Here is a 19,764-nt window from a genome sequence, read left to right as displayed (position 1 = left end):
GTGAAACTAAACTTAAAAAAAAAGAAAAGGAAAAAAGAAAAAATCCGTAACAGACAGTGTGTAGCTGGCGATCGTAATATCCAAACTACTTTTAACTGTTAAATATTTTCGTAACCTTTTTGTTACCAATCCCATTCTCCAAGGTATGGCTGATGGCATGGTCGGAGTAAGGAATTGTCTGCTGGGAGGGGGGGGGGGCAGACCTTTTGGTAGGTCTCGGATTTCTTGGCAGGTCTTGCTAGGTGGCTATCGTATAGGTAGCATTTTTATTTTTTGGCAAAAAGTTGGAGGGCAATGCTCTCCCATGCCCTCATAGCTTTCCCGTGCCCTGAAATGTTTCTACATAAATAGATCAGATATTTAAACACGTAAAATTATTAACCTATGTGAGATTAGGGATACCGTTAAACGCTAGTTCATCCACTAATTATATGTAAAATATATGTTAATTACAAATGAATTATTGTAATTATTTTCAAACTTCTGATAATAGTGTTACTTTATTCAGTCCACAGATGCTTCTAGTGGAGGAAAATTTTCTTCAAAAAATATTAAGTGGAGGAATTCCCTCCAGGATTTCTACTCTGGTTACGCCCTTGACCGAAAAACTACAAATTTCTTATAGCTACTTCATGCTCAGGCTGAAATTGACCTGGATACATATGAAACAAGACACAGAATACGCAAAACAGAACCAAGATTGAAAAATTTATTATTTACGCATATTCAGCGATTCGTTATTTCACGAAGGAGGAAAAAAAATTGACAATCGTCTCCAAGCATAGTTCTTACCAGTGTTCGTAGTTTGAGGGAAATTTCCCCAATCTAAGGTAGTTTCATAGGTAAACTTAAAAAAAAAAGGAAAAAGGATTTTTTTTTTTAAAGAACGTGAAAATCCAGGGAAATTCTCGCGCTGACTGATCGACCAATATAAATCCTTAAATTTTTCTTTTCTCTTCAGAAATAAACTGATATAATAACAATAATTTGTGTTCAAAGTAGCAAAATTTCCACCTATTGATGACTAGTTGTATTGGTGCATTTTTTGTTTAAAAAGTGAAGGAAAAATAAAAATAGAAGCAAAAAGCAAATGGATAAAATAAATTTCTTTAATATACCTAAATTAATCTTACCACATAATTTCTGTCATAGGAATTGGACACTCAACAAACTAGGAAAAATTAGATAAGAAAAGGGAAAAATTTTGTTAAACGAGGGAAATTTTCTTAAGGAAACCTACGGAAAACATTTCTTATTTTGCCTTGCTCCGCAATGTAGTGTTCTCAACTGTCCCAGTTGGGCGGAGTTAACCAGGAAATCTACGTCTTATCCAGATTTTTTTTTTTTTTGTTTACTGGGACCCTTCAAATCCCGGAATTTAGTCTTTCGTCTCTTTAAAAATGAAATACGGTATTTTGGTTACAAAATTAAATAAATAAATAAATAAATAAAATGCAAGTATGTAGCTATCGCAATTGTAAGTTTCAGGAAAAATAACCGATTTGAAAACTCAGTTGAGGTAACGAACAGGCCGGTAACAGCCCAAAAGTGTAGAGGTTGTTGCCCGGTAGAAGTTAGGGGGGCCAAGCCAACCATATTGTATTTCATCACCATATTATCGTTCATTTGCAAGCCTACCGTGAAAATTTTAAGGGGAGGCAGTAAAAATTTAGGGGGGTCCCGGCCCACTTTAGCCCCCTGAGGATACGGGCGTGGTAACGATGACTGGTTTTCTCAGCACCAGTGGGTTTAACTAAGAAAAATTAGTTGTGTTTCTCTCTTTCCTTTGCTTCTCTGCACTGAAACTTCTTTAAAAACAAGACATTCTTTAGAAAAAAAAAACTTCATTTGAAATCTTTAGCGGGACCAAAATTTTATTTTTTTATAACCTAGTAAGTACAACCCTGAACATTTTTTTTTAGTGTAATATGTCATAACTAAAAGTATTTTTTCCGTGTTTGTGATAATAATAATGATACTTTTGCAAAATTTGATTTCTCATTGAAATGTATGTCTCATATGTTGTAAAAATGGAAATCACAGACCTGGTAATTACAAAAATTTCAATAGCAATAAAACTAGTCCTTAGAAATCTAGTTTTACAATTTCAGATGTATTTTTTTTAACTGTCTAATAACAGGTATGTTCCTCGATTCTTAAGTCACCTCCAGATAAATAGACATGCACAACTCGATCGTCAACTATTAGTTCCTGAATGGGTCAACTCATTGTTGGAAAACCCTACCGCAATGCGTTGTAAATTGCTTATGACTTCCACTGTTCGTAGGTTTCCTTAAGAAAATTTCCCTCGATTGACCCAAAATTTTCCCTTTTCTTATCAAATTGTCCCTAATTTGTTTAGTGTTCAATTCCTATGACAGAAGTTATATGATAAGATTAAATTAGTTATATAAAAGGTAGTGCCAACCACATTTTTTTGCTTCTGTTTCTTTTACTTTTTCACTTTTTTACAAATATATATCTATATATATACACCCAGTGGACATTAGGTACAAATTATGCTACTCTCATCACACACACACACACACACACACATACACACACTGTTGCTATTGTATTGTTTCATTTTTGAAGAACAAAGAAAAATTTAAACTTTCATATTCCCCGTTCTCCTTGTTGCTAAATTTAGCTACGAAATTTTCGTTTAACGTTGCCTTAATCAAATGCTATGAATCGACTAAAATGTATACTTATTGTATGCCATCTACTAATGCATTAATAAACTGTTGGTCGTAAAATCATCAACTTATATTGTATCCAGGGGTAAAAAATGAGGGGGAAATGGGGGACGTCGTCCCCCACTTCCGGAAAATATCTGTGGCGTCCACTTCCTTTCTAAAAAAAATTCCAATGGGCAAAGATAGGCACGGAAGACGGCTTGACGTAATGTGTCCCCCTATCTTTTTCAGATCCACTTTTACCCCTGATTGTATCTTCCTCTTTCTTACTTCCGCTTAATCCTTAACTAAGATGTTCATATCCTCTATGTTCATATGGACTTCGAATAACACTAATACACTTTAATCGCTGCCGAGTATTGATACGTTTAACTTTTTTTGTTTATTAATGAACTCCATTTATAGGTAACTCAACATTCATAATCATAGGTTTGTTTGCTTCGGAAAAAAATTGTGGATATTCAGAATGACGAAACAATAATTCTGAAGTTATAATTAAGCTGAATAAACAGACATAGTGCTTGCTGACAAGAGAATAAATAAGCTAGAGATTATGCTGTGTATTTTTTGTTTACTTTTATGTCCGAACCAGGGGTAAAACTGGATCTGAAAAGGTAGGGAGACGCATGACGTCATGCCGTCTCCCGTGCCTATATTTATCCATTGTAATTTTTAGGAAGTGGAGAGTCCTCATAGATATTTTTGGAAGTGGTGGAACGACATCCTCCTGCGTTCTTCCTCACTTTTACCCCTGGTTTGAACAATCCCGTGGCTTGGATCTAAAACACTAATGTCACATTTTTGCGAAAATGAGGCGGGGGGTGCGATGGTTCAGTGGTAGAGCGTTCACCTCCGGTGCTCAGTAGGAAAAACTTGCTCCTGGTTCGATCCCGGTCTTTATTTGTGATGATGAATTTTACTTTTAAGTGAAAAGGCTTAAATGTTTTAAGAGGACGATAAGACCCTGTAGATCTTTATACTTAAGTAATGATTTTTATGATTGGTAATGAGTACATTTGTTGTTTATAAGTATTGCGTTGGGGCGACGAGAAGATAGATAAACTCTTTTTATAATAGTAACTTTTTAGTATTTTTATGATCCTTTATTAATGATTGTTAGACTAAGTTACCTCAGGATAATAGCGTAATTCTTTTTGAGAGTTATCGAGAAAAGAGATTGCGACCTCGATGTTGGATTAAGATTTTATCTAGGTGCAGAAGCTTAGAATATAGGTCTGTTCGACCTTTAGAATCTTACATGATCTGAGTTCAGATCGGCGTGAGCCAGATCGGTTTCTATCCCTTAACTTGAAATAGTACTTTAGTACGAAAGGACCAAGTATTAGTAATATTTATTATTAGGGAATAAAAATAACTGATAATTACTTTGACAGATAAGTGCATTAGATTTAGGATCTAATAATGGATGTGGTGAATCCAGGTAATAATATATTATGATTATATTATAGGTGTTATTTCTTAATTGAGTTTGATTATTTGTGTTTTAATTGGGGTTGCATTTTTAACTTTACTAGAACGGAAGGTTCTAGGATATATTCAAATTCGGCGGGGGCCTAATAAAGTAGGTATTTGTGGCTTACCGCAGCCTTTCGCGGATGCAATTAAGTTGTTTACTAAGGAGTTTTTCCTAATATGTCTAAATTGCTCCCTGGTTCGATCCCAGCTCGCGCCGTGTGGACCTTGTGGTGGACAAACCATGCTCATGAGTTTTCTCCTCCCACTTTCTTCATTCCACTATTTCATTCATTTCTCATATTCACCGTCTCCTTTATCCTAACCGACATAGCGTGGGACGTAAAAATTAAAGATTTCATTTTTTTTGGCGAAAATGAGAACTTCGTCAATTTTAATGTATCTAAGTGCATATATTCTTGTGCAAGTGCATATATTCAAGGGCAAATGTCAATATGGAGTAGTTTGGTTGGAATAACTTTCTAAATAGTGTCATTAAGCCATTGCTGTGGCTGAAGTACTCGTATATTTGCGTTATCTGCGTTGGAAACAGGCCAGAATGTAAATTAGATTTTTTTAAGTTTACTATAATTATGTTAAGACCAAAATGAACAAAGAACTATTGGAGAGGAATTAGATTTCGATGCAACCAAACTGACACTGCCTTTTTGATCTAGTGTTTTACAATTTCTGAAGAGACCAATGTCTCCACTTTATACTATGTAGCATTTGATTAACTTGAAAGGCAGTGTTTTGTATGTCTGGCGTTTAAAAGGAATTAAAATAATATTTTGCATGTGTGTATAAACCAACAGCAATCTTACTTCAAACGCAAACGGTTTGAAAATTTGTTACTTACTATCACGGCATCTAGAATTCTCATTTTGCAAGAAAGCTGTGCAGATTAGCAATTCGCCTTAGGGCATCTAAACAACATTGAATCCAAGAAGCAGGAATATATTGGAAATGATACACCAAAATTACAAGAAAGATAATTTTTTTCTAATGGTTTTTGTTTCAGAAATATAATTTGCAAATGAATACCTAATCCAGCAGTTCTAATAACAAAAGTATTTGGAATATTACTTATTTTAATTTCCTCATTTTTAATTTGTAAAATTTTGTTTACCCTCAGAAGAAAACCTCAAAACTATCAAGTCCATTTTGAGTTTAACGTCCCGTTCAGCAGCGAGACTGTATGAGACGTGGGCCCACCGATTAAAATGGAATCCGAACTTCGAGCTCCCACTGGGAATCGAACCCTGGTCTCTCATGGCGCGCACACTAACCGCTCAGCCACGAAGGAGCTCGTATTAAAGTTGGTATAGAGTTTTTCTGACGTAAGAGCTCTGAATTTCGACGAGACATTCCGAGTTGCCATTAAAAGGTAATTTTTATGACTTTTTTCTTCTTCTGTTTCTTAAGGCGGACATACTGGTAGAAATGGTACCTGGTCGTTTCAAGCCATTGCAATCGGATTAGCCGTATTCTTTTCTCTCTTTCTATGCTTTCCTTGGGTTTTGTGCGTACTGAGAGACAGATCAACCTTCATGACATGAAACTAGTTTCATGTAGTACATTTTTAATTAGAAAAATACTTTAATGTTGTTATCACCTTCATTGAAACTACCGTTCCTTTATTTGTTTCTGATTCAAATTATGCGGAATCTCAAACATCATAGGATAACGATGCCTCATCTCAAATCGTTATAGAATCTGAAATGAATGCATCAACCTGTATATCTGAAAGTTTTCTGATATTGTACCAAAATGACGAAGACAAGCTTATTCCCAAATTTACATTTGTTTATTCACAAATTGAGAGTATAAGTTTTATATTAGGAGGCTAATTCAGAGGGCGTAATCAGGGACGAAGACAGAGAGTGGGCTCTTGGGGTCCGGACTCGCCAAAATTCCGGTTACTTTGTAAATTAAAGGTAGTTTTAGGAGTTATTTTACAAATTTTACATTATAATTTACACTTATATTGTATGTGGATATACTCCTTAATAAATTCCTGTATACGTGCCTGCTTGGTTTTAATTGAAAGTTTATTGGCACCCGCATAATACAGTTATTATCATGATTGACTTTGTACGGGTTCGCACCCGGGGATTTCCTGTGAATGGATTTCACTTCACATTGTATCACCTTCAAGCTCAGGAATATCCCAATGTTGATCAATAATACTATTAGGAGTAGTACTTGCATTTCAAGCTAAGGTTCCTGATCTGTCACATCCTTTCTATCTTTTAATAATGTTTCCAGGTTCTATGCTCGCAAAAGGGAACTCTTTTTTTCCCTCTCTCTCTTTCTCTTTCCCCTCTTCTTTCTCTCTCTTCTTCCTCTTTTTCTTTATATCTAATATCGAAAATACTTTGAATGTATTTAGGATTTAAAGAAGATTTTCACTTTTTTTCAGAGTCCACTTCTTTGGAATCTCAGACATCACAGGATGACCAAGTTTCATCTAAAACCTTACGAAAGCAAGGCCTCCATCAGAAAGTGGGTATATCAGCATCTTCGTTTGAGAGTTGAAAATTCAGATTGTTACGTTCCTAGTTCAGAAAGCAGCACCACAACTTAGATTGTTTTCTGGTGCGCCAAGCATGAATATTTGGGCCCCCTAGAGAAACTTGTTTTGGGCCCTCCGCAAAATTTGAAAGTAGGTCCCTTCTTTCCGACTTTCTCTTACTCTTTGTAGGTCTCCAGAGCCCGTGGGCCCTCCCGCACACCCCTGGGCCCGTTCCATACATGACAAATTAATTAAGGGGACAATATTGACAAATCTCAAAGCCATACGAATAAATATTATTTCTATTGTCCCTAATAGTAGACATTTTCACAGAAATGGGCCCACGACTCATTTTTGTTTTATTTACCTTTTGCGTGCTGTTTTGTTCATGTAATGTAGTGAACCTGTTTGATGCTTCATTTATAATTTCATGTTCGTATACGGAATAAGAAAATTTTGTCTTAAAGTGGACCCCACTCGAACGGCAGGGAGCTTCATGGGAGGACAGTTGCCCCCCATCCCCCCACAAGTTACGGCCCTTTCAGAAAGTGATTCAAATTTCCTCGACTAATGAGATGAGTTCATCAAAGAAAGAAAAGTTAGATCCAAAAGAAGAAACAAGACACTAAAGGCAATATTAATTGTAATGCGCAAACTCAGGAAGATCCTAGACAGAGAGAAGCCAGCAGTAGGTCTAATAGGGAAATTAAAAGACAGAGATCCTAGAAGAAGGCAAGAAAAGTTAGAAGAACTCTCAATACGCAAGGTAAAGAGCATATCAATACTAGGGGAAAAGTAGTAAAAGCCAGAGAAATGAGGCCAGTTAGTTCTTGTAGAAGAAATATAGGGAAACATTACTGAAGATGAGCGAGAGAAATTTTCTTTAGTTTTGCAAGTTTGATGATGAAGTTCGAAATGAATTTATTGCACAATGTGCAGAAGAACACTTGAAAAAAAAAAAAAGTTGCGAGATGGAGCTAAACAAGAAAGTAGGCGTACATTTAATAGAAAGTATTATCTTTCACATAATAACCCCAAAGAAGAAGTATGCCAAACAATGTTCCTTAGCACTTCTTATCACTCACAAACAGAAAAAGAGAATAATCGTGGAAAGGTAAAGAAATGCAGGCAGTACAGTATATAATATATGTCCTGCTGATGGTGAGATTACGCATTTTAGCCATATATGTGTTCCAGAGAGTAAAAAATAAGTTTCCTGCTTGTGTATCTCAGTACTTACGGTCTCATGCAAGTAGGTATTATCTGTCCTGATCTATCTACTTGTAAAATGCATCGCTTATGTAAGGATTATTGTTCTACGAGATAATCAGTCCAAGAAACGAAATATTCTACAGGCATGTTTTGTTGTATTAAATTAGAATTTTCAATACAACAAGGAAACATGTTAAAATTTCATTTGCAAACTTTGTATTTCTCTTTAAGGAGAAAACGAACTGCATAACTTACACCTTTTACATTCTACTAGGCACGTTCCCGTGCCTAGGGGCGGACATAGACTGTGACTACCATTTGCCATCTATGTGATTTCTATCTCAGAGGTACTGTACATAAGGCACATACTGGGCACATTCCCATGTACCTGTGGGAACATGATAGGCATATGCCTACTATGTAATTGTGCTGTTAGGGTTAGCTCTATTTCTGGCAAAATACGTACTGCTCCTCGTTCAACAGGATGTCTGCTACATACACTGAGAAAAAATGTAGGTGGCGTACTTAAAAAGATGGGTTACATGCGTAATTCCTGTAGTTTTCGGACTTAACGTACAGCAGACGTATAACTGAAAACGCATGTTTTATAATACTTTCTGTATAAATGTTCCATCTATACGTACTTTCTGTATGAAATAATGTAGGCGGTCAGGATCTCACATACAAATGGACGTATATAACATATAGCTGACGAAGGTAACATAAGTATATGCATGTGATATACGGAAAACTGTTAGATGTCAGACATCCTGCAACGGCACGATGTAACATCTAAAGGCAGTGTCTATGTAGCATACGGATAACGTATTCTCCGTCCGTACTGACTTCTGTAGTAAGCAAGAAGATACCGTATATTTGTACAATATACCGCTGTCCGGAGAACGGATTTTTTTCTGTGTACTGTCGCATAGCAGTACGCTCCAAATATGGTCCCAATTTTCCACTAAGAGTATACAATTTTCCGCCACACATGATTCAGCAGATTGATTTAGCAATCGTGGTAATTTTGTGAAACTTTGGTAGTTCTAGCGATATACCGTGTTTGTTTGTGTCGTATTCTGTAGGAATTTGGATGCAAATTGATGTTAAGCGGTGCAGTTTTGCACTTTACTCTCTTGCCGCAGTTCTTTGACCTGCAAGTTTTTATAGAAGTTTTTTTCGATTAAATTTGTCCTCCTCATGTCAGTTTCGTTGAATGCGTAGTGTATTACACAGAATTTTCGATTTTTCACAATAGCAATCCCCTTTCTTGTTGCAATTGTCTTCTGTCTGATTGCCTTCTTTTTGTTTGCCAATCTTCTTCAGAATAACTGAGAACACGTTGATTTCAGAGCGAATGTGATACTATTATCAACTTACAGACATACAAGATCACAAAGAATATATCAAATTGTTTAGTATTACGACAATTAAAAAACTACACATTACATACTATATTAAGTGCGATTATCTGTGTGCAAATGTAATAAGAATACATTCCCTACGAAGTAACTTTGAGAGTTGTTTGATAACTTCGCATACTAACATACATGTTTGGAATCTGTATTCATTGTAGAATATTACCTGACCAGAATAGCAGTGCGGTTTTGGGAGGATGGCGCCACTGTTGTGTTTACATCAGTTTCTAGGCAAGCGCGGTGAGACAAGGGAGCGGAGAGTTTTACTCTGCAGCGTATCCAACAGTTTTTAAAAGTTGCAGTTTAGATGTTATGCATAGCCTAATCTCTTTCCGCTTAATAAAGAACGCCGTAAGTTATGTGATTGTAGTGAACCATTCCTGCAATAATGCAGATGTATTCTAAATAGTGATATATGAATGGAAATTACCAATTTAAGAACAACACAGGACAATTGACAATTCAGTGAGCTTCTACCGTATATTAAAAAGATTGTATAAAAATTGATTATGTTTTATTCGATGTCATTATAAAACAGGAGCAACCAGTGAAACGCTGATCTCGCTAGTTTGTTCGCAAGTTAAAATGGAGTTATATTTTTTGTTGTTGATGTTTTTTGCTTGTTACTTAAGATGTTCTGCAAATAACTTCAATAACATTTGAAACTGCTTGTCTTAACTTGAGCCAAGGGCGGATACAGGCTGAATGTTTGGGGGGTGGTCGTTCGAAGTCAAATCAAGGTAAGAGCGCATTGCAAAAAAAAAAAAAAAAAAAAAAAAAAAAGTAAAACAACTTTAGAAAAGGAGAAGTAGCTATTGTCTGCAATTTCTAGAAAAGAAATGGCCACCTGCGATTTCGGAGGTGGACATTTCTTTGAGCAAGAACGCGAATGTTAGTAATTTCTTGCAATTTATTGTTTGACTTCTGCAACGTAAAACAACAACAACCAAAAAAAAAAAAGGTAAGGCCTACCTATTTTAGGTTTCATTTTACATTTATAATACAAAGGTAAAAATTCTGAGGTTTTATTTTTAAAATAAAAAATATGCTATTCTGAGGGATCGACCCCCACCTGAATCTGCCCCTGACTTGAGCATATGCGTGAAATGGTTTATTACGAACAGAACAAAAAAAAAAAAAAAAAAAAAAACATGTGATAGATTGATTACAAGTAAACCGGTTAGAAACACTGCTGCTTGCATTTTAGTTCCAAAATCGGCCGCCCGCTGGTCGCTGGTCAGGTAATACCAGACCAAGTATTTTCAAAACAACATAACGTGACCGCACAACAGTAAAATTATTGCTTTGAAATAATTTCTATTACACCGTGGACCAACAAACCATAAAACCATCCTGGGGGATTTCTCGGAACTGGGAATCTGTCATAATATAACGAATGAGAAAATAAACTATAATAATTTATATCACTTGTTTTCTGTAGAAAAATAAAAGGGGACATTGACACAAAGTCATACTCGAACTTCCATGAAAATCAATTATTATGAACCATGTGAAGACTATAAATTACATATTTCCTCTGCTGCTATTTGAAGGATCAAGACCAAATATTCAGTTTAAGTTGAACATAAAACATAACACATAAAACATTTTATTATTCACCTAGTTGCAGTGTTGCCACGTAATAACTAAAAGAATCGGAAGAAGGGACGTTTTTAAGAGAAATTTTCTTAAATATCCCTCAATTAGTTTTCCTTCTTACACAGAAATGTCCTGTTCATTACGTAAACTGAAAGCCTACAATCTTGCAAATCGATCGAGGTATAACTTGTTCCAGTGTTGCATTAACGATCTGATCTACGGTTATTTAAAGAGATCCCATGCATGTCTGTAAATATACACGCGTTCTAAAGGGTTAAGTGCCGCAGGAGGCACTTATATGTTGACCAATAACTATTTTAGATTCTAAGCAACATTTCTAATATAGTGTAGGTATTTATCACCCCCTTGGCCCTTGGTCTATTAGTTTTTAAAGAGAAATGTAACTAGGCCTCTACAATTTTTATGGAAATCACGTATTATGGTGAAATGTGTCACGTTCAAGCATAATTTATAAGAAAACTACAAGTTGTAAACATTCAATAAAGGACGAATGTCATTGTATCTCTTACAAAATTTGGTGACCTTTCTCTTAAGGGGTCCAATGTCGAGAGAAATCTCGGAGATAAACTGAGATATAAACTGTAACCGATAGGGTATAGATATACGGTTTAATTGTGAAAGTATGAATTTTCTATTGCACGAATATTTTAAATAGCTTTAAACAAATCAAAACATTGAAACTTTATTTTTTTTTTCAAAATCGTAATTTTTGACATTAGCTTTTTAGATCCAAGCCACAGAATTATTAAATATACAATATAAAGAAAAAGAAAAGTAAAAAAAAAAAAATGCGGGAATACTTGCATACTTTATGCCTGAATGAAATTATAAGCGAGAAACTACTTCTTCACGCTGTCTGAATCAAAATTACGTTCTCTGTCAGATAGGATAGTCAGTGACGTAACTAGGGGAGGCAAACGGGGCCGGATTGGAAGGGAGGAAAATTAAACAATATTTGTGGGAGCGTTTTGGTTTGGTTGGTCAGGGAGGCACTAAGGCGAGGTCTTGCCCCGGGCAACAACTAGCGTATTTGCGTCACTAAGGATAGGAAACAGAGGCGAAACTAGGAGGTAAAAAGTGGGTGTCAACCAGAACCAAGACTATGATAATTATATCATAAGTTTATTATAAACTTCCAACAATATAGGCCTATAAGTAGAAATAATAGCTTCAATTGTTTTTGTCACTCAAAGACTGAGGGAGCCTAGGCCTCCCCGGTCCCAGGCTATATCCGCCTCTGATAGGAAACTGCACTAATATCCGTCTGCCTACTCTAAAATAAACTACACTAAAACCCGTCTGTCTACACTAAAATAAACTACACTAAAATCCGTCTGCCTACTGTAAAATAAACTACACTAAAATCCGTCTGCCTACTGTAAAATAAACTACACTAAAATCCGTCTGCCTACTCTAAAATAAACTACACTAAAATCCGTCTGCCTATTCTAAAATAAACTACACTAAAATCCGTCTGCCTACTGTAAAATAAACTACACTAAAATCCGTCTGTCTACTCTAAAGGAAATTGCACTAAAACCCGTCTGTCAACTCTAAAGATATTAAGGAGAGCATGAACTTTCTATTCGTTGGATTAAATGTTTCCAAAATTACACTGAAGAATGTATCTGAAGAGAATGAAACCCAAACAAAAGAAGATAAAACATGACATTTTACGTGAAGGACAGTTTTAAAAAGAGCAAACTTCAGGGAAATTTGACAGAAGTAGAACAGATACTTGGCTGTTTGAAACGAGGAAAGGAAAATTAAGTAAACACAGTTAAGCGCTTGTTTAGAAATGTTCTGTTCTTTGTGCTTCGTTTTATCATTTATAAAACTCTCGCAAGAGGGAACCACCTACGCTCACAAGCTAAGAATCACAGAACTTGTTTGTCAGTCTTAATTTAATTTTGTCTACGAAGTAAGTCAGTTCTAGTACCAGTTTGTTCTCTTTCAAACATCCAGTCAAGGCTTAATAATAGTTCTTTCTTTTTAGTTTATCAGTGAATAAAGATAAGCGAAAAGAACGTTTACTGAACGTTCTGAGGAGCGCCACATTCAGCTTTCTCACGATGTCTAATGACTACTGAGGTCGCTGATAATGAGTACCTGGCAGTAGGTGGCAGCACAATGTACCTAATACGAAAAACATATGTTTTGGGGGGGTGTCCGGATACTTTTGATCACGTAGTGTATGTAGTAGCCAAACTACACTTTGGATTTCAAGTACAAACATTAAACATATTATTTACCTCCATCGATCAATATTAAGAAATTCCCAAAGAAGGTCCCGTTACATTTCACAAAATATTTTTTACCGTAAAACAATCAAAATTAAAGTCATCTTTATGTGCTCACATACAGAATATCATAAAATTACAAAAGTTTACAATTATTACTGGAAATTGATGCTGTTACCCATTTCGAACATTTTTTTAAATCACATAATTTCTAACGTATTAAAATTTCATTTCTTATATATAGTATGAAACGTAAATAGTTATAAATTTTCATAATTGTTCTCAAAGTGGATTTGTGTACAGCAAAGGCAGTTTTGTAAGTTTAACAAAAAGTCCAGAATAAGCCTCTTGAAAACAGCTTTTATTTGTAAAAGAATAGAGAATGATCACTTTTGGCTGTTGCAATAGTCTGTGCAAGCAGCATAATAAAAATTCCACGTAGTATAACGACAACAGCTGTTTCTTTTATTTGTAAAAAAAAAAAAAAAAAAAAAAGCTTGATAAGGTGAGTGTAGGGGCGCCGAATTCTACTTCGCCCCTGGCGCCGAAATCTCTACCAACGGCTCTGTTTTTCATCCACCTTCTAAACATTTGTATTGTTTACTAACACTTATCGATTCGACTGTGATGTTCTCCTCATTGTTGCAAATATATATATATATATATATATATATATATATATATATATATATATATATATATATATATATATATATATATATATATATAAAATTTTTCGAACTTTTAATATTCCCCTTCACCGGACGCAAATTCTTATTAATTAATACACTGAGAAAAGTCCGTTATTCGGACAGCGGTATATTGTAGAAATATACAGAATCATTATGTTTACTACAGAAATCTGCACGGAACATACGTTATCCATATGCTACAGACTTTTCCCGCTTAGATGTTACATCATTCCGTTGCGGGATGTATGACATCTAACAATCTTCCATATATCACATACGTATATGTATGTTACATACGCCAGTTGTATGTTACATGCGTATATCTGTATGTGAGATCCTGACCACTTATATACAGGTCTTTCGTTCGTACAGAAAGTACGTTTATTCGAAACATGTATGCGGAAAGTATGTATAAAATGTACTTTTTTCAGTTATACATTTGTTGTACGTTAAGTCCTAAAACTACATGATTTACACATGTAACATACGTTTTTACGTACGTCAGATACATTTTTCTCAGTGTATAATTTCACAATACGCCCTCTGTCCGCCTCTAATGTTAATGTATAAGATATAAGAAATTTACAGCATTCAATGTAGGGTCTAGTGAAAACCTTGTGACACAGTAAGCAGACACTTTTAATCGATGAAACCAACTTTTAAATTAAAAAAAAATGATTGATTCTAATGACTGGACCAAACCACATGTTCAAATTAAATATAACAAATTTGGTGCTTTTTTTAAAAAAAAGTCATTTATTTAATTGTAAACAAATTAATTTAAGTTGTTGGCCAATGTAATGACTATTAGTGAATATTCTACGTTTGAACGCATCGTTTGATGATTAACAGTTAATGAAAATATAATGAAACTAATTGTAGATCTGAAGTGAAGTAATTCAAATAAAACCGTATAGATCTAATTAAATACTACTAAGATTATTCCTCAACAATTTCTTAAAATTCACTTAAATTGGGAATATTATTAGCAAGTTTGCTGTCCATCAGCGATTAGAGGCGTGGAGGTAATTGCTGCCCCCACTTTTTTTGGCTTTACACTATAGCCTAATTACATGCCCCCTTACTATTAGTAGTGTTTTGTCCCCCTTTCTAGTGTTCATACCCAATTGCCGTCACTGGTACTTTCCATTACAAGCGAATAGATCTGTGTTTTTGCGCAACTACAATTGATTACGGGAAGTAAGATAAATTTAACGCTTTATTAAAATTATTATAGTTATTTAGTATACTAAATATTAAATTTGTCTAAAAGAAAGATGTTTGCACGTGCATGTTATATGGGAACATAAAAAACAGCAAATAATAAAATGTGAGGTTGTTACAAATAATTGTAGCTGTTTCATGAATTTGGCGTAGCTATGATATTTGGCATATTATCACGAAGCTTTACCATAATATAGACCTTAATTTATTTAATTTCGAACTTATAGTAGTCAAATTCCTTTCAAACATTAGCTATCACAACTCTCTATTCTCCAATTCAACTCCGATTAGGTTATTTTCAAACAAAGTTAAACTATTCTGAACAACTGGTTTGTTTAAATTTTACTACATGTTGGTACAAACACCCAACTGCTTATTAAAATTAACTGAGAGCTACCCAATCTTAGTTTAGATTTTTTTTTTTCAAAAGAAGTTTAAACTGTTAACTCATTAAAGACACTTTGAACCAAATCCATTCGTTCATTTAAATTTATTATTATTATTATTATTATTATTATTATTATTATTATTATTATTATTATTATTATTATTATTATTATTATTACATTTGTTTCACAACTTATGAACCAATGATTTGAAACAATCTAATTCGGAAGAGTTTCCATTTACTGGTTCAGAAAATAAATAGATTTGTTTTATTTTAAATTTTCATTTCTCTCAGTGTAAAGAGCCCGTCGTATTGTATGTTTTTAATACTCATAGTTCTTATATTCATTACATAAGGCATATTTCACTGTAAGAAAGCGTAGTTATAAGGAATTAAGCAGAAAGTAAAAAGAAAAATGTAAACAAACTTGTATGTTATACGAAACTGAAAACAATTAAATATCAATTAATTTCGAAGATCTAGTAGTAAAAATGACACTAAAATAATACACTATTAAGTAAGAAGAAAAATAGTACACTATTAAGTCAATTATTATATAAATTCTCCTGACAGGATGGACATGCTACTTATAAAGATAGTAAAACGATTAAGTTGAGTTGATTTTGAGTTTAACGTCCCTTTCACCAGCGAGGCTATATGAGACGAGACCTACTGATTAACGTGGAATCCGAACCACATGAACTCCCATCGGGAAGCAAACCCGGCTCTCCCACGCCAAAGACACGTATGCTAACCGTTTAGTCACAGAGGAGCTCAGTAAAATGATTGACTTGTTCGTGAAAGAAATGATTTAAGTGTCAGATATTCATTGTTATTTAATATTTTGTGATAATAGACCTTAAGTTAACGTTTATCTGGGGAGAATTGATAGTAACCACACCACAAAGGTTGAGAAATGCTTTAATGGCATACTACGAGTTAACATGAACTATTATGAGTGTAACCCTATTTCCTGCAAATGGGTGTCATTTCAATTTTGGCGTTAAGTATGTTCTGTTTTGAGTCTACATAAGCTTTTCAAATAAGTGTTTGCCCAGTCCCCATCATGACGAGATATAATAAAATGTTGAAAAATATTCAACATAGCTGGTACCCTGGATTGAACTTGAACTTTTAAGGCTGAAAAGCAAGCACACTAAAACGAGCGGTATAATGATTGTGCTATTTAGACTTAGTATGTGAGCACTAATGGCGAAATAGGATTATTAGGTCTATTAAATTTAAATATATGTACCATCTGAGGTTTGAAATAATTCACAAAGAAAGAAACACTAGCCTATGTATTGTGGTTTATCACATTTTCTTTTTCACGAGTAATGTTAAGGTCACGTGAAAAAAAATAATAATGACTGTGATCCTATTTTGTTACAAGTTCTTGTAAAATTGAGAAGGTACTTAAAATAACAATCAGCAGGTGGTCAAAATAGCAAAAAAAAAAAAAAAAAAAAAAAAAAAAAAAAATCAGTGAATTTCGATAGTCAAACGCAATTTTTTGCTGTTTTATCAGGCAGATATCGAGATAGTATCTTGTTGAAGTATTTTGGGACTAATTGTCAAATATTAAATTTAATGTTAAATTCGTAGTCGAAAGACATCATGTTCGATTGGATTGGGTTTGACTTGAGCGACCTCTTAGACAGCGAGGCTATATGAGAAGTGAGATCCAAACTGCGTGAGCTTCTGCCGAGAATCGAACAGGATGTCCTGCACCGGAGAAGCTTACGCTGACTATATAACCACGGAGGAGCTCTCATAATTTGCGAATTCAGATTAGGAAGTATTGGATTTAAATACCGTTTTCTCTGTGCACTCAAAATTAATTATGAATTTTAATTAGGAAATAAGGTCTCGTTTTGTGCAATAGGAAATATTAGTTTAGCCGAAATCGTATATTCTATGGAAAGACTGAAACTAGATTGGAATGATGATTTCTGGTGAGTCTACCAGCAAACCTCAGCAACGATTCGCGAGGACAACACAAGAACAGGTTTTCTCTTCTGAAAACAATAAGACCAGACCAGGGAGAAGGCCGTGGAAAGGGCAAGAGACCACCTGCTGCTCGAAAACCCTTTCATCTGAGCCGTTTTTACGCGCCGTATTTACGCTCGAAGTTAAAAGCACCCAGACTTTTCCAGCGTATAAAAATTCGGTACGTAAACGTACGCCAGGTCCCATACACTAACGTATTGACAGCTGCTAACAAGACTAGCGCATGAAATTTTATGGCTACGACTGAAAAATACGTCAGTGTATGGCCGGTGTAATGGAAAAAGAAGTGACACATGCCATAAATCAGACAAGCTTTTGCTAAAATCTAGCAGAGAACAGAGGCTGGATTTTAATTGGCGGAAATTCGAGGTCAAAATATAACACATCTGTAAAATATTAAAAATATAACTTAGATTATATCATCAGATCATATGTTTTATGTAGTATATAATGTCCCACTTTTCTTCTTGAAACCTTTGCAACGTTTGTTTGAAGGCGTCAGTAACGTAGCGTCTTGATAAATTGGGAAAAGGAAAAGGCAGAAAATGAATTACATAATATCTTTAAATTTAACTGGCAAAATTAATCTCCTCTCTTGATTATTTTTGCAACTTGAAATAAGATTAAACTATGACGCAGTTAAGGCTCGAGATTATAGAAAACTTTCTGTTTTAAATTTCATGCACTAAAATCATTGTAATTAAGTTTAATCCTATATACAGGTGTGTTAGTTGAAATTTGCCGGTTTTTTCGAGAAAGAAAAAACTTAATATTCAGGGAATCTCACAATTTCTTTATTCAAAATAATGACCATTGGATTCTACACACTTTGCCCATCTTTTAGGCAAATCATGGATACCATTCCAAAAAAACTTTTTCTCTTTCGAGCCAAACCATTCGACGAGCCATTTTTCGACGTCTTCAAAATTAGCGAAGCGCTGCTCTGCAAGTGAGTGTCCCATCGAGGCGAAAAGGTGATAGTCCAACGGGGCGAGGTCTGGAGAGTACGGCGGGTGAGGTAATATTTCCCAATTAAATGTTTTTAATGTGTCCTGCACTAGTTTAGCGGTATGAGACGGCGCGTTATCATGTTGCATGATAACCTTGCCATGTCTTCGGGCCCATTCCGGCCGTTTTTCGATTAACGCATGATTCAAATTAATAATTTGTTGTCTGTAGCGATCCGTATTCACTGTTTCACCAGGTCTTAATAACTCGTAGTACACCACATCCAACATGGTTTCACACACTGGTCCCATCAAACACAAAGCATTGTTTTACGGCCAAAGCGATTTGGCCTTGCCGTCGATGGGCCAGCTTCACAAGGTGCAAGCCATGATTTTTTTTCGCTTCGGGTTCTCAAAATAAGTCAATTTTTCGTCCCCCGTGACAATTCGATGCAAAAATGATTTCCTTTCGAACCGTTGAAGCAGGATTTGACATACGATTTTTCGCTTTTCAATTTGTCTATCCGTCAGTTGGTGTGGCACCCATTTTCCATACTTCTGGGTCTTTCCCATAGCTTTTAAACGTTGGGAAATTGCTCCTCGAGTCACATTTAGTGTTTGTGCTAATGTTGCTTGCGATTGGGTTGGGTCTTCATCTAATAACGCCTGCAATTCCTCGTCTTTGAACTTTTTCGCTGCACCGGGATGTTCCTTGTCTGTCAAATCAAAATCTCCACTTTTAAATTTACGAAACCATGTCTCGCATGTTCTAATCACTGGAGCATGTTCACCGTAGGTTTCTACCAGCAACCGATGAGCTTCAGCTGCTTTTTTCTTTTGATGAAATAAGAACAGCAATGCATGCCGCAAATGCGATTTACTTGGAACGAAACTCGCCATATTCACTGAGGTAAACAACTCTGACGCTATTCTGTTGGCCGAATGTGACTTGTGTATTTTTGAAGGTTAATGTTTACAGAAACAAATGACGTACATTCTGCATCATAGAAATGTATACATATTGCTAGAGACATCTAACGGTAAAACCGGCAAACTTCAACTAACACACCTATATATATATATATATATATATATATATATATATATATATATATATATATATGTATGTATAACTACCTGATATAAAATAACGGGTACTTCCGGTTGACGTAAAAAGTTGAAATTTGGCATGATTGTAGCTTTCCGGGACTAACGCACAACAAAATTACTAAAAGTAAATATTTTTAATTTTTATGGGGTCCAGAGGGGTGGGAGATGAAGAAATTACCCATGTTATTTAAATTGACCTTCTTTCGGGACATATAA

General features: G+C 35.0%; 1 protein-coding gene across 1 annotated transcript in view; it reads right to left on the bottom strand.

Moving 5' to 3' along the window:
- The window catches only part of Nep3 (M13 family metallopeptidase neprilysin 3), a 103,722-nt gene extending 84,384 nt beyond the window's left edge, over positions 1-19,338 (bottom strand). Inside the window, exon 1 of the mRNA XM_081740629.1 lies at positions 18,937-19,338. Coding sequence (XP_081596755.1) covers positions 18,937-19,338 — 402 coding nt within the window. The remainder of the gene's footprint in view (positions 1-18,936) is intronic.
- Positions 19,339-19,764: the final 426 nt, after the last annotated feature.

The sequence above is a fragment of the Thermobia domestica genome, chromosome 15 (assembly GCF_964235325.1).
Source record: "Thermobia domestica chromosome 15, izTheDome1.hap1.1, whole genome shotgun sequence".
Taxonomy (NCBI): Eukaryota; Metazoa; Arthropoda; class Insecta; order Zygentoma; family Lepismatidae; genus Thermobia; species Thermobia domestica.
Note: the sequence above shows the minus strand (reverse complement) of the source record. Positions and strands in the feature narration are given on the sequence as shown.